The 14,402-nt window shown below is 36.6% G+C and overlaps 2 protein-coding genes across 3 annotated transcripts in view; both read right to left on the bottom strand.

Moving 5' to 3' along the window:
* The window catches only part of LOC132123988 (ATP synthase subunit d, mitochondrial-like), a 154,625-nt gene that overhangs the window by 16,962 nt on the left and 123,261 nt on the right, over window positions 1–14,402 (bottom strand). The gene's annotated exons all lie outside the window — the stretch shown is intronic.
* Window positions 174–11,596, bottom strand: LOC132151615 (nuclear distribution protein nudE-like 1-B). 2 transcript variants are annotated; one of them, XM_059559852.1, is made up of 9 exons: window positions 11,447–11,596; window positions 8,623–8,720; window positions 6,496–6,649; window positions 4,290–4,438; window positions 3,968–4,104; window positions 2,787–2,960; window positions 2,465–2,556; window positions 2,218–2,363; window positions 174–1,168 (listed from the first exon to the last, which is right to left on the bottom strand). In XM_059559852.1, the coding sequence occupies exons 2-9, from the start codon at window positions 8,709–8,711 to the stop codon at window positions 1,093–1,095; spliced, it is 1,017 nt and encodes a 338-aa protein (XP_059415835.1). In that variant the 5' UTR covers window positions 8,712–8,720; window positions 11,447–11,596; the 3' UTR covers window positions 174–1,092. The 2 variants fall into 2 exon arrangements, with proteins under 2 accessions (XP_059415835.1, XP_059415824.1); XM_059559841.1 differs by lacking the exon at window positions 11,447–11,596 and adding an exon at window positions 10,322–10,369.

Below are 14,402 nucleotides of genomic sequence, written 5' to 3'. Positions count from 1 at the left end.
ATGCACAGTATGTACAATTCACTCATTGTGTCAAAACATGCCATAAAGACTCTTAAATAAATTAAACAGCACATCAGCCCAATTTAAGTATCTACAGACTGGGCATCACTGCTATGTTTACAAATCTATATACATGAGATATAACAAAACGGCCAACAAAGTGCGTGACAACTGTGAAACCAAAGACTCAACGAGGGAAATGAACAATAACAAGTGCTCCTGCACTCGATGTTAAAGTTTGGCGTAGAACAGCTGAACTTAAACACTGGGATAAACAAAAGTTGGCTTCAAGTTCCACAAGTGAAATAAATGAACAGTGAATACCGAACTCCCCAGCAGAGGCACATGGGATAGAAATGAGGTTCATACAACCACTGACGAGTTCTGTGAGGAAGGACACACCGCACAGAGACTGATTTACTGTCAAAGCAGCGACGCGAGTGAAACTAGACACATCACTTAACTGTGGGATTTTGAAGTGCAGTTTCAGGAACATACAGTACAAACCTTTTGAAGCCCTAAAATAGTGGTTGCATCATGCAAACTGGTGACCAGTCAGCTGATGTAACTGGGTTAATAATTCATTAGAGCATCTTTTAAAGGTAGCCGATGTTTCCATGCTATTGAACACGTTTTCTTGGCATTCATTCCAGTAAAAACATCTACAGACCTCCACATTTAGACCCTTTACTGAAGCTGAAAACAGTGCGAGTGTAAACCAACCCATTTGCATCAAGCATACAGTGGCATTCACCTCAAAAAGAATATCTCTCGAACGTCTTTTAAACCGCGCGACACACTGAAACACTCACACAGAAGCTGTGGCCTGACTCAGACCTTTGTCATTTTGCTGGCTTTAGGTGAGACCCCGTGAGAAGAACAGAGGTCGACTGAAGCCCGCGCTCACAGGAACGGACATGTATGTGTCAGTCATCTCCGTCTCTCTCGTGCACGCACGCACACACACACACACACACACACACACACACACACACACACACACACACACACACACACACACACAAGCTCTGGAGTGTCCTCTCTGTTTCCACACTGTGTCCGATCTTGTGTGGAGGTCGCTGGGAAAGTCTCTCACACGCTGAGAGGGAGCAAGCCCGGAGGAGACACGGTCCGCGTCAGCACACTGGGACCCAGGCCATTCATATTCCTGTGAGGAATCAAGAGACTGAACTATGTGCCGTGAACAACGTGTTATGAAGAAGTATAAATCTTCAGATGGGTGATATAATCAACATTTTTAAGCGGCATATGCATCACTTAATATCAGTTATAATAGTAATTAATGCTCATCACTAAACCAAACTGTTGAACAAAACCTCACATTTTATAATATCACCACATAGCAAATGTATAACCTGAATTAATTCTAAAACTATTCCAAGCTTACCCTGTGTGTAATACTTCTTGAGTACAGTATGCTCATGTAAAGCAATATATATTACAACATGTAAACTATTATCGCTCAGCTTATAAAGTTGTATATTATATCTAAATTTATCCACATACATAAACTACACTCATGTAAAGTGATACCTACTATATTACAAATCTTTCATCACACAGCTCATCAAATGCGGCTGAATACATAAGTGTGTCCATCTTTATCTGCATACATACAGATATATATCTCTTATGATATATACAAGCAGATTGTATATTGTTGAAAAATGTAATCTGTATTATCGCTCAGATGTAATTTGCTTAATGAAATCACATGGTATGAAGAAATTAAAGGGACAGGTCACTCAAAAAGGAAAGTTGTCAAGATATTGATCAACTGCTGCTGGCAGCCATCGACTTCCATGGTATTATTTCATACTGTGGAGATCAAAGGCTACTGTCAACTGTTAGGTTACCAGCATTCTTCATAAGATCTTCTTTTGTGTTCGACAGAAGACAGAAACACATATAGGTCTAGAACTTCAGAAACCTCATTTGGGTGAACTATCCCTTAAAGACAATATAAACATTAACAACAAAGATTTTCTGTAAAGTTGAGAGTACTTATCAGAGACTGTTTGTGTTAGTTCTAACAGGCCAAAATATTTAATAATCTGTAATAATAATAACACCACCGATTATCTAGAATAATTAACGTCTATTAATTACACAATTACTTAAAGAAATGTTCAGATCTCCACAGAGAGCAGTTGTGTGAACCTGGTGAGCAGACAGAATAGAAAGCGAAGGACTTACGTCTTGTCAAAATACGTAGTGTGGAGCGAATGAGAGAACTTGGTTGCGTTGCTGTTGAAGAGGTTTCCATTTTCTGTTGTGTAATTTTTCCTTGCTGCCTGGTCCTTGGCAAAGTTCCTACAGGCGGCTAGTTTGGACTCAAGAGCCTGCATGAAAACAGACATCCCATGTTTTTCCATTAGCATGTGCATTTAACTTTAGCTTGAGTGTTTAAGTGAAATGCACATTAGGGCATTCAGGAATTTACCCCAACTTTCCGCAGAAGATCACCAACAATGTTAAGAGCCGAGATCCGTGCAGACGGTGTGAGGGGGGAGCTTCCACAGCCATTGGTCAACGCTTTGGAGAAAAAAAAAAAAGTAAATGAATGAAACTGCTGGCAGTCAGAATGTTAAGAGTGTGAGTGAAAAATACTGCATTGAGTTTCAATGTGGTTATGATAAATAGAGAACAAGGTGACCAATATAATAATATACAACACACAAAATGCTGATATGCATAATATACATGATACTCAAAATTGCTGAAATTTACAAATATATATATATAGATAGATAGATAACACCAACCTTTAGAAACAATGAAAGGATGCTCCATGCTCATCCCTACAGGTGTAGCTGGGAGGGACAGGGAGGCCTGCACTGCCGAGTCTGTCTTATCAATGTTTAGGGTGGGAGAGCTGGGGGCTGACATCCTGACAACATCTGAAGTCCTCTCTCGAACAGCCAACTCTTGCCTCAAGTCTACAAGGACATGCATATTTAGCACTGATAAACCCGTACAAACTTAGTGTTTGTGTTCAGTTCTTAAACTTGACAGCATCTGCAGTGTGCTTATTACCACAGAAACTGATCATTTTGACATTTCACTTTCTGAGTGCCTCAGGGATGCATGTATTTTTAGGACAAAAGCTGAGAATGAGTTTAGCATTTAGGAACTTTAGTACTTCCAGTTCCATCCCCATGAAGTCAGTTGTTGTTCTTTTTGTGGGGTTTTGGTTAATTGCTAAAACAAAGTCTGTGATTCACGCAAGCTCAAGATATTATCATGTTTTCTTCTCCAAAGTCTAGAAAAAGGTGGCTGCTAATACAGCAAGTGGCTAAATGGAATTAGAGGTCGTCAAGACATTAAACATCATGTAAACTCATATTTACAGCCTTGTTATGTTTATAATCCTGCTCTTGGAAACCTTTCTAACTCAAAAGGACTCAAAAAGACTTTAAAAAAAAAAAAAAAAAAATTATAAAGTGTGAAAGTTATCTGAAGCTGAATCTTGGTGAAATTAAATTCGTGGGACCGAGGTGTAGTTTTGCTTATAGCCTACATTTAGCTTTTTACTTCTGCGTGAAAGGTGTTCACTGAAAGTATGTTAATGTGCACACACACACACCAACCTTTTTTTACACAAGAACCAAGTTTTTATAGTCACCATGAAATCAAAATGGAATATTACTTTTTTTTTTTTTATTGTAGGGTTTCTAATAAATTATTTACCCGTGCACATCAAATTTTTTGTGCTCCTGTATTGTCCAAAAGCTAGACTCCCCTTCAGTAACATGTCTCACATGAAACAAGTGGCCACTTCTACACCGCACTCAATTCCCAACGGACAAATGGAAATCGTGCAAAACATTTTTTCTGCCTCATTCAATAAGCCGTTTCACGCCATAATCTCTGCTTCATGCCATATAAAAAAAAAAAACACTGAGGGAATGTCAGCTATATTGCTGTGAAATGAAATGAAGTTTACCCCTAGCTTCATCTTTCAGCCTCTGCACAGACACCAACAGAGACTCCTTCTCGTCCAGTTCGCTCTCCAGGAAGGCGTTCCTCTCTATCGCCTGGTTTAGCCTCTGTTCAAAGTCCTCCAGGGATGTGATGGTGGCCCTGCTCAAGCCAGGTTACGGTTTTAAACATGTTGAACTCTTTAGCATGACACTTGCACCATGTATTTTGGTCTATGTTTGTTGGCCATTGGTGACACGTAGGCTAGTCTTGACAAAAAGTAGTCTAGCAATTTAGGAACTCAGGGCCAAGTTAGTTTAAAATGATAATATGATCCCGTCTCGTACCTCTTGGCTCTCTCCAGGTCGTCGTTGGCCTGCTCCAGCTCCCGGACATATTTGTGCAGCTGCTCCTTGATGCCGCGTGTCTGGACCAGGTCATCCTCCAGCATGGAGATCTGCTTATAGCTCTGAGCGTAATGCTGTTCCAGTTTCTCCTGCAGTCAGGGACACAGTCTGAGTCACCATCAGAAACAACCTCAACTTTCTGACAAAATTTACCAGCTATAAATACATGTTATGTCTTTACTGAGGATTGCACAGTCCTATTCAGAAAGTTCCTGCACCAAATATTTCAAAACTAAGAGTCAAAACCGTTACAAGACCACATGACATCCTCACCTGAATAACTACAGAGAGCCCAATCCTATCCAAATTAGAGATGTTTTGGGTCAATCTCAAAGCTTGGAAAACCAATTCCATAAGAATACTTACAGTAGCGCAATATACTGACAAGTTGGTTTCAGTTTCTTAAAGCGATAGTTCACCCAAAAATTAAAATTCTAACATCATTTACTCACCCTCATGTTGTTCCACAGGTGGTGGCTGCCATTGACTTCCACAGTATTTTTTTTCCTACTATGGAAGTCAATGGCAGCCACCAACTGTTATATTACCAGCAAATCTTCAAAATATCTTCTTTTAGGTTCAACATAAGAAAGCAACTCAGGTTTGGAACGACATGAGGGTGAGTAAATGATGACAGAATTTTCATTTTTGGGTGAAATATACCTTTAAGGGGAAGAAAAGCAATTTTTACTAAAAAAATTTACCTGCATTTGACTTCTTTTTTGGTCGAACTGCCCTTTTAATGAGGAACAAGGAGGATTACCCATACACACAGCAACCCTCCTGACTTTTCTTGTAGGCAACCTACTTTATCCACCTCATTTCTTCTAAATAAGCGTATTGTTTTGGGCCATGACAAAATAATCAGTGTCCCCGTTCTCCAAAACAGATGCAGGGTCACTGGGCAAAGGCTACTTGTCTTGCTAGTCTTTCTGAGAATGTGATTTTTTTTAATGATCATGCTATCTGGGACAGCAACGAGAGCTTGCACAAATATAAATCACTGTCTCTTTACCGGGTCTACCTAAACCCAAGCCATTAAAAAGTTATTTCTGTAAGGGTCTTAGAGGGACAACTGTGCTATAAGTGAACTTTTCTGCTTGAGCCATTAGCCTTCTATTTTCTTCCACTTCATCCCGATATCCAATTACAGCACACTTTGGGATTAACAGAGACCCTTGACAGCTCTCACAATGGGCTACACTGCTGGAGCTTCACAGATAAATCAGCAGATTAAAGGTGTGTGGAGGTACCTCTGCCATTAGGTGCTACTGGACCAATAGCTGCGCTAAACTGGACACTTTTGCAGCATTTTATTTCCCAGCAGTCCACTACATATTTTTCATGCTCATCAGGGAACTAGTGCCTAAAACATGACTTTCGACCCCATGTACCAGTAAAGCTTCCATTTTAAGTAAGCTATATTATGACTGGCTAACTCTTATAAGGTATCATTTTTATACTTGTGACAACTAGAACGTCAAATATATATATATATATATATATATATATATATATATAACCATAAAAAATGGTTACGATAAAAAACCATTATATTTATGGTAATATATATATTACCATAAAAATTATATAATTGGTGTATATAAAACAAAGCCTATTAAGATAACCACACTATTCTCATCAAAATTAAGAATTTTTAAATGCTTAAATATTTGGCATTACTGTAATTAGAATTTGGGTGGTAAATGTGCTTCAATGAAAATGGTGTCACAATGCAAATAATTAGTTAATTAATTAATTAACAAAAAACAATACATCACTATTTTGGGTCAGTAAGATCTAATTTGTTGATGAAAATCAGAAAAATCAGTAATGTTGTGAAATATCATTACAATTTGAAATAACTGTTTCTTATTATATATATATTTTAAAGCATAATTTATTCCTGTGATGCAAAGCTGAATTTTCAGCAACCATTACCCGAATCTTCAGTGTCACATAATCTTCAGAAATCCTTTCAATATGCTGACTTGCTGCTCAAAAAAACATTATTATCAGGGTTGAAAATAGTTTGAGCTGATTTCTAAATGACCCATTTTCAGAGTTTAATTTTCCATAAATGGTCTGGGTGGACTGAGAGCGAAGAGCAAAAGAGCAAAGACATGTATTTCAGCTCTTGTCGTACCTTGAGTGTGTCCATCTCGCTCTTCAGCCTCTGGTTCTCTGACTGCAGGTCTCGCATGCGGTGCTCGGCCTGCCCCAGCTGCGCCTCCAGCTCGGCCTCCAGCTCACGACTGCCCTCCTGGAACTCCTGCAGCTCCTCCTGAGCGTCATGATAACTGCAGATACACAAACAGATCAAAAATCACACGTCACCAGCCATCTGGAGCAGCGGCGGCACATACATCACATTAACTATGCAATGCAAATTGACACCCAGACTGCAACAAAAGAGCTGACATGCTCCAAGCATTTAGACCTTGACAGCTGGTGGTACAGCAGATGATGAATTACAGTCACTCGGGGCTGTGGCCACTCTGGAGGTCCTAAGACCAATTTAGGGCACCTTGTTACCCAACCATGGGCAACAATAACAGCACAGCAGAATTCAGCACTTCCTGAATATCATTCAAATTGTGAAGTTATGGAAAAATATCATCCAGATGTTCACTTTGAGCCCTTGAAGGTCCGGGTCAGAGGTCACAGGCCTGCTTGAGATGAATAGTGAGGTCTGGCGGCAGGAAATGAGCTAGACAGACTGAATGCAAGGTCTTGGTTGTTTTTAGACAGCGTTTCCGAAGCTCTGGTAGACAGGACACGTCCCTTTAACCCTGCTCACTTCCCCCAGCCTCATTCTGTCATGTGCAGAGGGAACCTTAAATCTGTCACTTCATCCCTCCTTCCCTGAAATACCAGACATGTGCGGACCTGCCTCCTCAGCACAAACCAATAAAACACTCACTCGACAACAGGAAGCTGCTCAAAAGCACATTTACAGTCCTTAATGAGATACAGCACCATTCAAAAGTTTGGGCTCAGTACAATTTATTAAGCATTAAATTGATCAAAAGTGACCTTAAATTTCAACTAAATGCTGTACAATGACACACTATTAATTGAAAGAGTCTCTATTCAACAAAAACGCATATTAAAAATATTTGCATTTGACACCGAGGACTGGAGTAATGATACTGAAAATTCAGCTTTGCATCACAGGAATGAATAAAGAAAAAATCTTACAACAGAAAACAGCTATTTAAATTATAATAGTATTTGACAATATTCTTGTTTTTTTTTTTACAGTATTTTCGATCAAATAAATGCAGCCTTCATGAACACAAGAGGCCTTTCACGACAAAATCTTACCAACTCTAAATATTTGAATGACAAAGCATCTATGAATAAACTATGTTGTGACCTTTTCCTCATGTAAACGTGAGAGGTTGCTTGCCTCTTTAAGACTTCTGTCAAGTGAGTTAAAGGGGCTCATCAGTGTGCCTATTTCCAGGAAAGCATGTTTTGCTCCTTCCTCAGCAGGAAATTCCTGGGATTTGAGATCTTCCTGTTCTCCACCAAAGCTCTGGGGCAGTTAACCCACAGCTCAGAAGGAGCATGTGCACATGCAGAGAGGCACAGACAGAGACCACCAGCAGACACACGGTCAGCATCAGTGCCAGCGCCAACTGTGAGCTCTGTTTTAGATCAGAGGCACTCTCAGGCCACTTTTGGTCCAGTCAAAAACACAGCCTGAGCTTTAGAAGAGAAAACGTTACACCGATGATTCACATCCTAGCAATCTGGGTGTGAAACTACACAAAATAATCACATAATCCAACTGAAATTTTAAAAAGACATCAAGCAAGCTTACCCACAATGTAACCAGCAGCACAACATAAGGTTTCAAACATGACATATTTTGACATGACAAGAGACGAAACACAACAGCTGGAGCTATGGAGCATCTTCTCAGGCTAACAGAGGGTCACTTTTGTCAAGGGCAGTGAAAGCTTCTCTGCGTTTTGTGGCATTTTCTCCATTTTTCCACGACACAAAAAGTGCTGCAGTCATATTTACAGCCTTTCGTCACCTACGGGGCTTGTAACTGTAGTTATGAATGCAGAAACAACCATTATTGTCTCAGGTAGCCAAAGTTTAACTAAAATACAGTGGCCAAGTTTTTAAAAGCCAATCAGCATTGTATGCCTCAATATAAACGGTTGACTGCCCGTGGCTTTTATGTGAAGATAAACTGCACACTGTTGTAAAAAGCTCAGCTGGTTGATATATTTAGGAGATAATGACTTCGGCCTACCTCTTCTTGTATTTGAAAGACAAGCACTTCCAGTAATCGATTTCCTCGTCTTTCGAGGAGAATTTGGGCATCATCATCTCTGCGTCCATGGTGGAGACCTGTGGAAGCAGAAGGGAATTAGAGCAGTCCTGAGACACACACAGAGCTTGTTCATCTGCACCTCCTACTGCACAACCCCACAAACAGCGTCCCCATGGTGTGTGTCCTCATTTGACACACATCCAATAACACTTTCTGTTTACATGGCTTTCTACCAGGCTCACATGACTTATTTCATCCTTTACAAGCTCACAGTTTTATAGGTTGCAGCATTCACTTTCAATTTTGGGGGGATTTTTTAAAGCAATAATTAAAGTCTTTTATATTTGTGTTTTGAAGTTTAACGAAAGTCTAACGGCTTTGGAAACTGGAATAACATGACGGTAAGTAAAGGAATAACTATCATTTCGAGATGAACTAAAGCGACGTGCTAAAGAAACCGTTCCCCTAAAAATGAAAACATCAGTAATTTTATGGTTAAATCATAATGTAAGAGCTCCTTTTGTGTTTCACAGAAGAAAGAACATATTTGGAATAACATGGGAGTTAAGGACGACATTTTTAGTTTATATAGATTATAAGCCTTTTAGGGATCAAACGTGAAGCCATTTATCACAAAAGGACAACAGAGTAGTCCTTCCATACATAAAAGATTGCTCAGAATAAGATTAATGGCCACAGATATTGTCCTTTAAAAAACATTTTGCACACTTGGACTTGTGTGCCTCTATAAAACATGCATGTATGACTTAAAATGACCTCTCATTAACATTCTTCATCCTTGTCTTGTGTTGGGACATCACTTGTTCGACCAGCAGCACAGAGATCCAGTGTTTTTCTGAAATTTCCACTCAATGAATTCCTATCTAGGTAAGGTCTTTTTTTAAGCAATTGCTCATTAGATCTGCCATGACGAGGAGCTGTAAGCCAATGCCATCCGTTTCATTCAGCAACCCAACCTGCAGCAGACGAACCTGTTCGGTTTCTAAAATAGTCCAAAATATTCCAGACATCTCCACAATTCCCCGATTCTTTTCTGGATTCTCAGGAGCGTCACAGCACTCCCTCTTTAAATGACTATGGGGGTTTCCAAACCGAAAGACCCATTTAAACAGAAAACAGAACTAAAATTGATAGGTATTTTCAGTTTGCTTGTCATATTTCCATATTTATGTCCAGCCTGAAACTTTCGAATTTTGAAGATTTTTCAGTGATCATACTTAAGTCATTGATTTGATTTGAATGTCACAATATTTAATTTTCTTTGTATTAGGTCAAGTCTGTTTGCTTAAAATGACATTTTTTAATTGAGAATAAGTGCAATACATACATACAAAGTCAAATAATTATAAAAAGGAAAAGATAAAGGACACATGTTTTGAGTTGTGTTATAGGTGCTATTCAGAAATATTAAAACTACTGATTTGTACGAAAAATGAACCAAAATAACTACAGATCGCTCTCTAATTTAAAGAAACAACATATGCTAAAGAAACACACAAAATCACAGGTGTGCATAATTATAAAGTCATCAAACACAAAAGCAGCAGTGGTTTTTTACTCTGGAGCAGAATGGGGCTCTCCTGAGGGCTGTCAAAACTGATGTCATTTCAATTGTGGTCATTTATAATGTCTTAAGTCAACATGCAGAGTACCTCACCCCTCCCAAACTGCCTCCTGACAGTGAGGCCATTTGTCCGGCCACAGAGCGCCTGTCCCGCACCACAGGACAGTGGGATGGTTCCTGTCTAACGCAATGCTTTCCGCAGCCTACACTCTTTGCCAGTAATACGCACAGTTAGGGGTTCAGAGGAAAGGCCAGATTTTTGTTTCCAAGGATGAAATTATTTCCAAAATCACAATCCAGCACACACCGTCCTGCGGAGTAATATACTAATAAACATGTGACATACCCTCAAAGATTAGGGGAGAGATCTGTGCCACCATTGAGTTATCTGACCTGCTTGCAAGCAGTTTCAATATAGTTATATTTACAGTCAGCCTCATGACAAGGGATTTTTTATTTAGAATATGTTTTGGTATGACAAGACATAAATGGCATCGGACGACAACTTAATGTCACAAAATGTAAACAGAACACATAGTTGTTGTCATAAATTTAACTTACAATTTATTTCTGTATGTGCAAGATATAACGTTAGGATTTATCATTACTGTTATAGCGCAAGATAACTGACAACAGATGAAAGAACTTAATCACATAAAGCAAACAGTGAATAATACAAACAGGGTGTTCATACACTTATAATACATATCTATGTAACGTTAGAGATGTACATGACTTAGCAAACAAATGTGACCAAACCAGAAGACGACTAGCGGTCATCATTCAATTAAAGAAATAATATAAATTATATATATATATATATAATGAGGATTAAATTTAATACTTAACATTAGCAAAGCAGTTCACTGAAGGCGAGACCAAATCGATTCGTTATCGAACAAATCCACATGTAAATGTAAATATCGAGTCTATATCATTTAAATAATTGCCATCAAAACTCAATCACCTGCAGTTTAAATGATCAGCGATATAACGTTACATCGGTCGAGCAAATGCTTTTTTGCCTGTAACGTTACGCCAGAAGAAAGCGGCACATGAAAAATAAGGTTCCCGCAATTGTTGGTCTTCAGATGCCAGAAAATGACAGCTTAAGATAACAGTTTAAATGATAAAGACTGCCATTTTATCACCGTCCCATCGAACACGCGCTTTATTATCATCACGGATTAAATAAAAAAAACTTCATGAAATATTTACCTTCTCATGTCTTGCTCCTGGAGTCGGCGAACAGACTCAGAGCAGTCTCCACTCTCCAGCGCTCGAGCGTCAGCTGAGAGAAACGCCAACGCGACTCCACTGACTCCCCTTCAGCTTCCGGGAAGAGGACGACACCGCGTCATTACGTCATCTTAACGTCAGTGAAACGCATGCAAAGCACGTTCTCGTTAATAGTGCAAAATAATGGTTCTGTTAATCTGACACGATATCCAAATTCTCTATGGAATTTTATACCTAATTTTGTTTTTTCCAAACTAGGTGGTCTTAGATTTCTCTTGATTTGCAGTTACAAAATTGATAAAATTCCTTTAAGCTTATCCTGCTTTCATAAACAAATGTTGCTGGCTTGGTCTCTATTATATAAGCATAACTTTTCTCCCCATAGGTACCTGATTTGGAATAATTACAATATTTTATATAAAAATAAATCTTTATTTTTTGAAAATTGGTTTTCAGCAGGCATAATACGAGTCAGTCAATTATTAAATCAAGAAGGCATGTTACTCACTTATTCTGAGTTGTTAACTGTCCATGGAATTCCTGTAACACCAAAGGATTTTTCCATTGTCATGGATGCAATTCCGACAGGAGTTTTGGCATTATTCAGAGCTAATACCCAGAACAGTATTACACCCCCCTCTACCTTTGATTTATTTGATACCCATATTGGAAAACTTTGTTTTGGCCCTAGAAATATTAATGTTAACAAAACTGTTCGTTCATTGCTTCAAGAAGACATAGTTTCTTCTCCTAACTGTATATTTTATTGGAACAGCTTAGTTAATGGTTTAATATGGAAGGACATTTGGACCTTGCCAAACAAATACATATTGGTAAATAAAGTCAAGGAAGTATCTTTTAAAATTTTACATAGATATTACCCAGTAAATAATTTTCTTGTTAAATTTAAAAATGACATTGATTTGAATTGTTCTTTTTGTAATATGAGTACTGAAACTTTGTTTCACTTTTTTTGGCATTGCTATTATGTTAAAATATTTTGGAAAGATTTGACTAGATTTATAATTGATAACATTGACCCCACTTTTGTTTTGTGCTTAGAAAACGTTTTATTTGGTTTTACTAATACCCCTTCAAATAAAACCAAAGAGTATTACATTATAAATTTAATTTTAATTTTTGCGAAATTTCATATCCATAAATGTAAGTACAGTAAAACCAATCCTTTATTTTTGGTTCTTGAAAAAGAAATTCAAATTTATGTGAACACGATTTTTTATTCACGTAATAAGAAAGCAATTAAGACAGTTTCCATTTGCAAATCCTTCAATATATTTATGTAATGTTTAGCCCACCCCCTGGCTATATGTGTATTTTGAATGCTTATTCTTTCTTTATATTATGTTTGTGTTATATATTTTCAGGTGTATTATTGGTGCTGTAACTGTACTTTGACTGTGTTTTTTGAAGTTTAATAAAAAAAAAAAATAAATAAAAAAAATCCGGCACGATATGCGGATATTGGTGTGTAATAAAGCGGGGGATAATCGGTGATTCATGTTTCATTTTACAATTGACCGAATATCACACCACAAGATGGCGCATTAGGACTCCAGTAGCTTGTGGATGTAATAATAAGAATTAAAAACTGTACAGAATTATCCAGACACCAACATTTTTCGCATCAACCAAGTTTACTCGCTATAGTTTAGATATGCTAATAGAATATGACAAGAACTCAGAGTTAAACTGTGTCAGACTCGGAACAAGTTCATGATAATCACAAATTAATTACAGTCAAACTAAAATGTATTCAGAGATTCAGAGACGTTCAAAATGTCTCACATTATCACCGTTTATTCGCTATAGCTTATTCGCTTTATGACAAGAATAAATTCATCTTGATAATGTCAAATAACTTTGATAGAAGACCTTACCTTACGTAAAAAAAAAGTAAAAAAAAAAAACTTTGTCAGGTCAAAGCGTCAAATCAAATTTTTGGTCTCAAAATTTTTAATACATTTTACTGGTAGTCCACTGTATGATGAATTTTTGTGTAGAATATGTCACAGTTTACCTTATTTTGCTATCCTCACTTACATTAATGAACTATAGTGTCATGAACCCACTAGAAAATACAAATTGTTTATATATATATATATATATATATATATATATATATATATATATATATATATATATATATATATATATATACATACATATACACATATATATATATATATATATATATATATATATATATATATTTACTTATATCAATAATTTTAACTGTCTAAATAATGTTAGGTTTTGAATGTATATCTATTAAATATTGATTTTATTTAAATAGTTATATATAATAAGACAGCATTAGGAACTATTTAATGTTCTTTTAAATTATAATTAGATTTTTACATTTTTATTTTGTACTTTTTTTCAAACAGGTCTTTGTGTGACTATTAGCCTATTGTTTTTGGTTTTCATTTTGTGCATTTATTCTATTTTAAAAGTTTTAATTTCTTTCTATAAATGTTTCCTATATACTAGAACTACTACTGTTGCTGAAAATAATAATAATAATAATAACTGAAAATATTAAATAAAACAATGAAATGTTCATGTTCATGTTTCATTTTCATTTGTCTTTATAAATATTTATATACTACTATTACTGGGCTACTACTACTAATTATTATTTTCTCTATAAATATTTCCATATATTTTCATGTAATAATAATAATAATTATAATGTATTAATATTGTTGTTGTAATAATAAGTAGGCTAAATAATAAATAACTAGAATTTATAATTATTGTTAATAATACAAATTATATAAATAAATGTATAATAATAAGTATGATTATTATTTCAGGCTACATCTAAAAGTTAATTAGGCTCATATGTAAGATAATTAAATAAATACAAAAAATAACGAATAGAACACCTAACAAACGACACTAAATAGTTAAA

Source organism: Carassius carassius, chromosome 1, assembly GCF_963082965.1.
Source record: "Carassius carassius chromosome 1, fCarCar2.1, whole genome shotgun sequence".
Lineage (NCBI taxonomy): Eukaryota > Metazoa > Chordata > Actinopteri > Cypriniformes > Cyprinidae > Carassius > Carassius carassius.
Note: the sequence above shows the minus strand (reverse complement) of the source record. Positions and strands in the feature narration are given on the sequence as shown.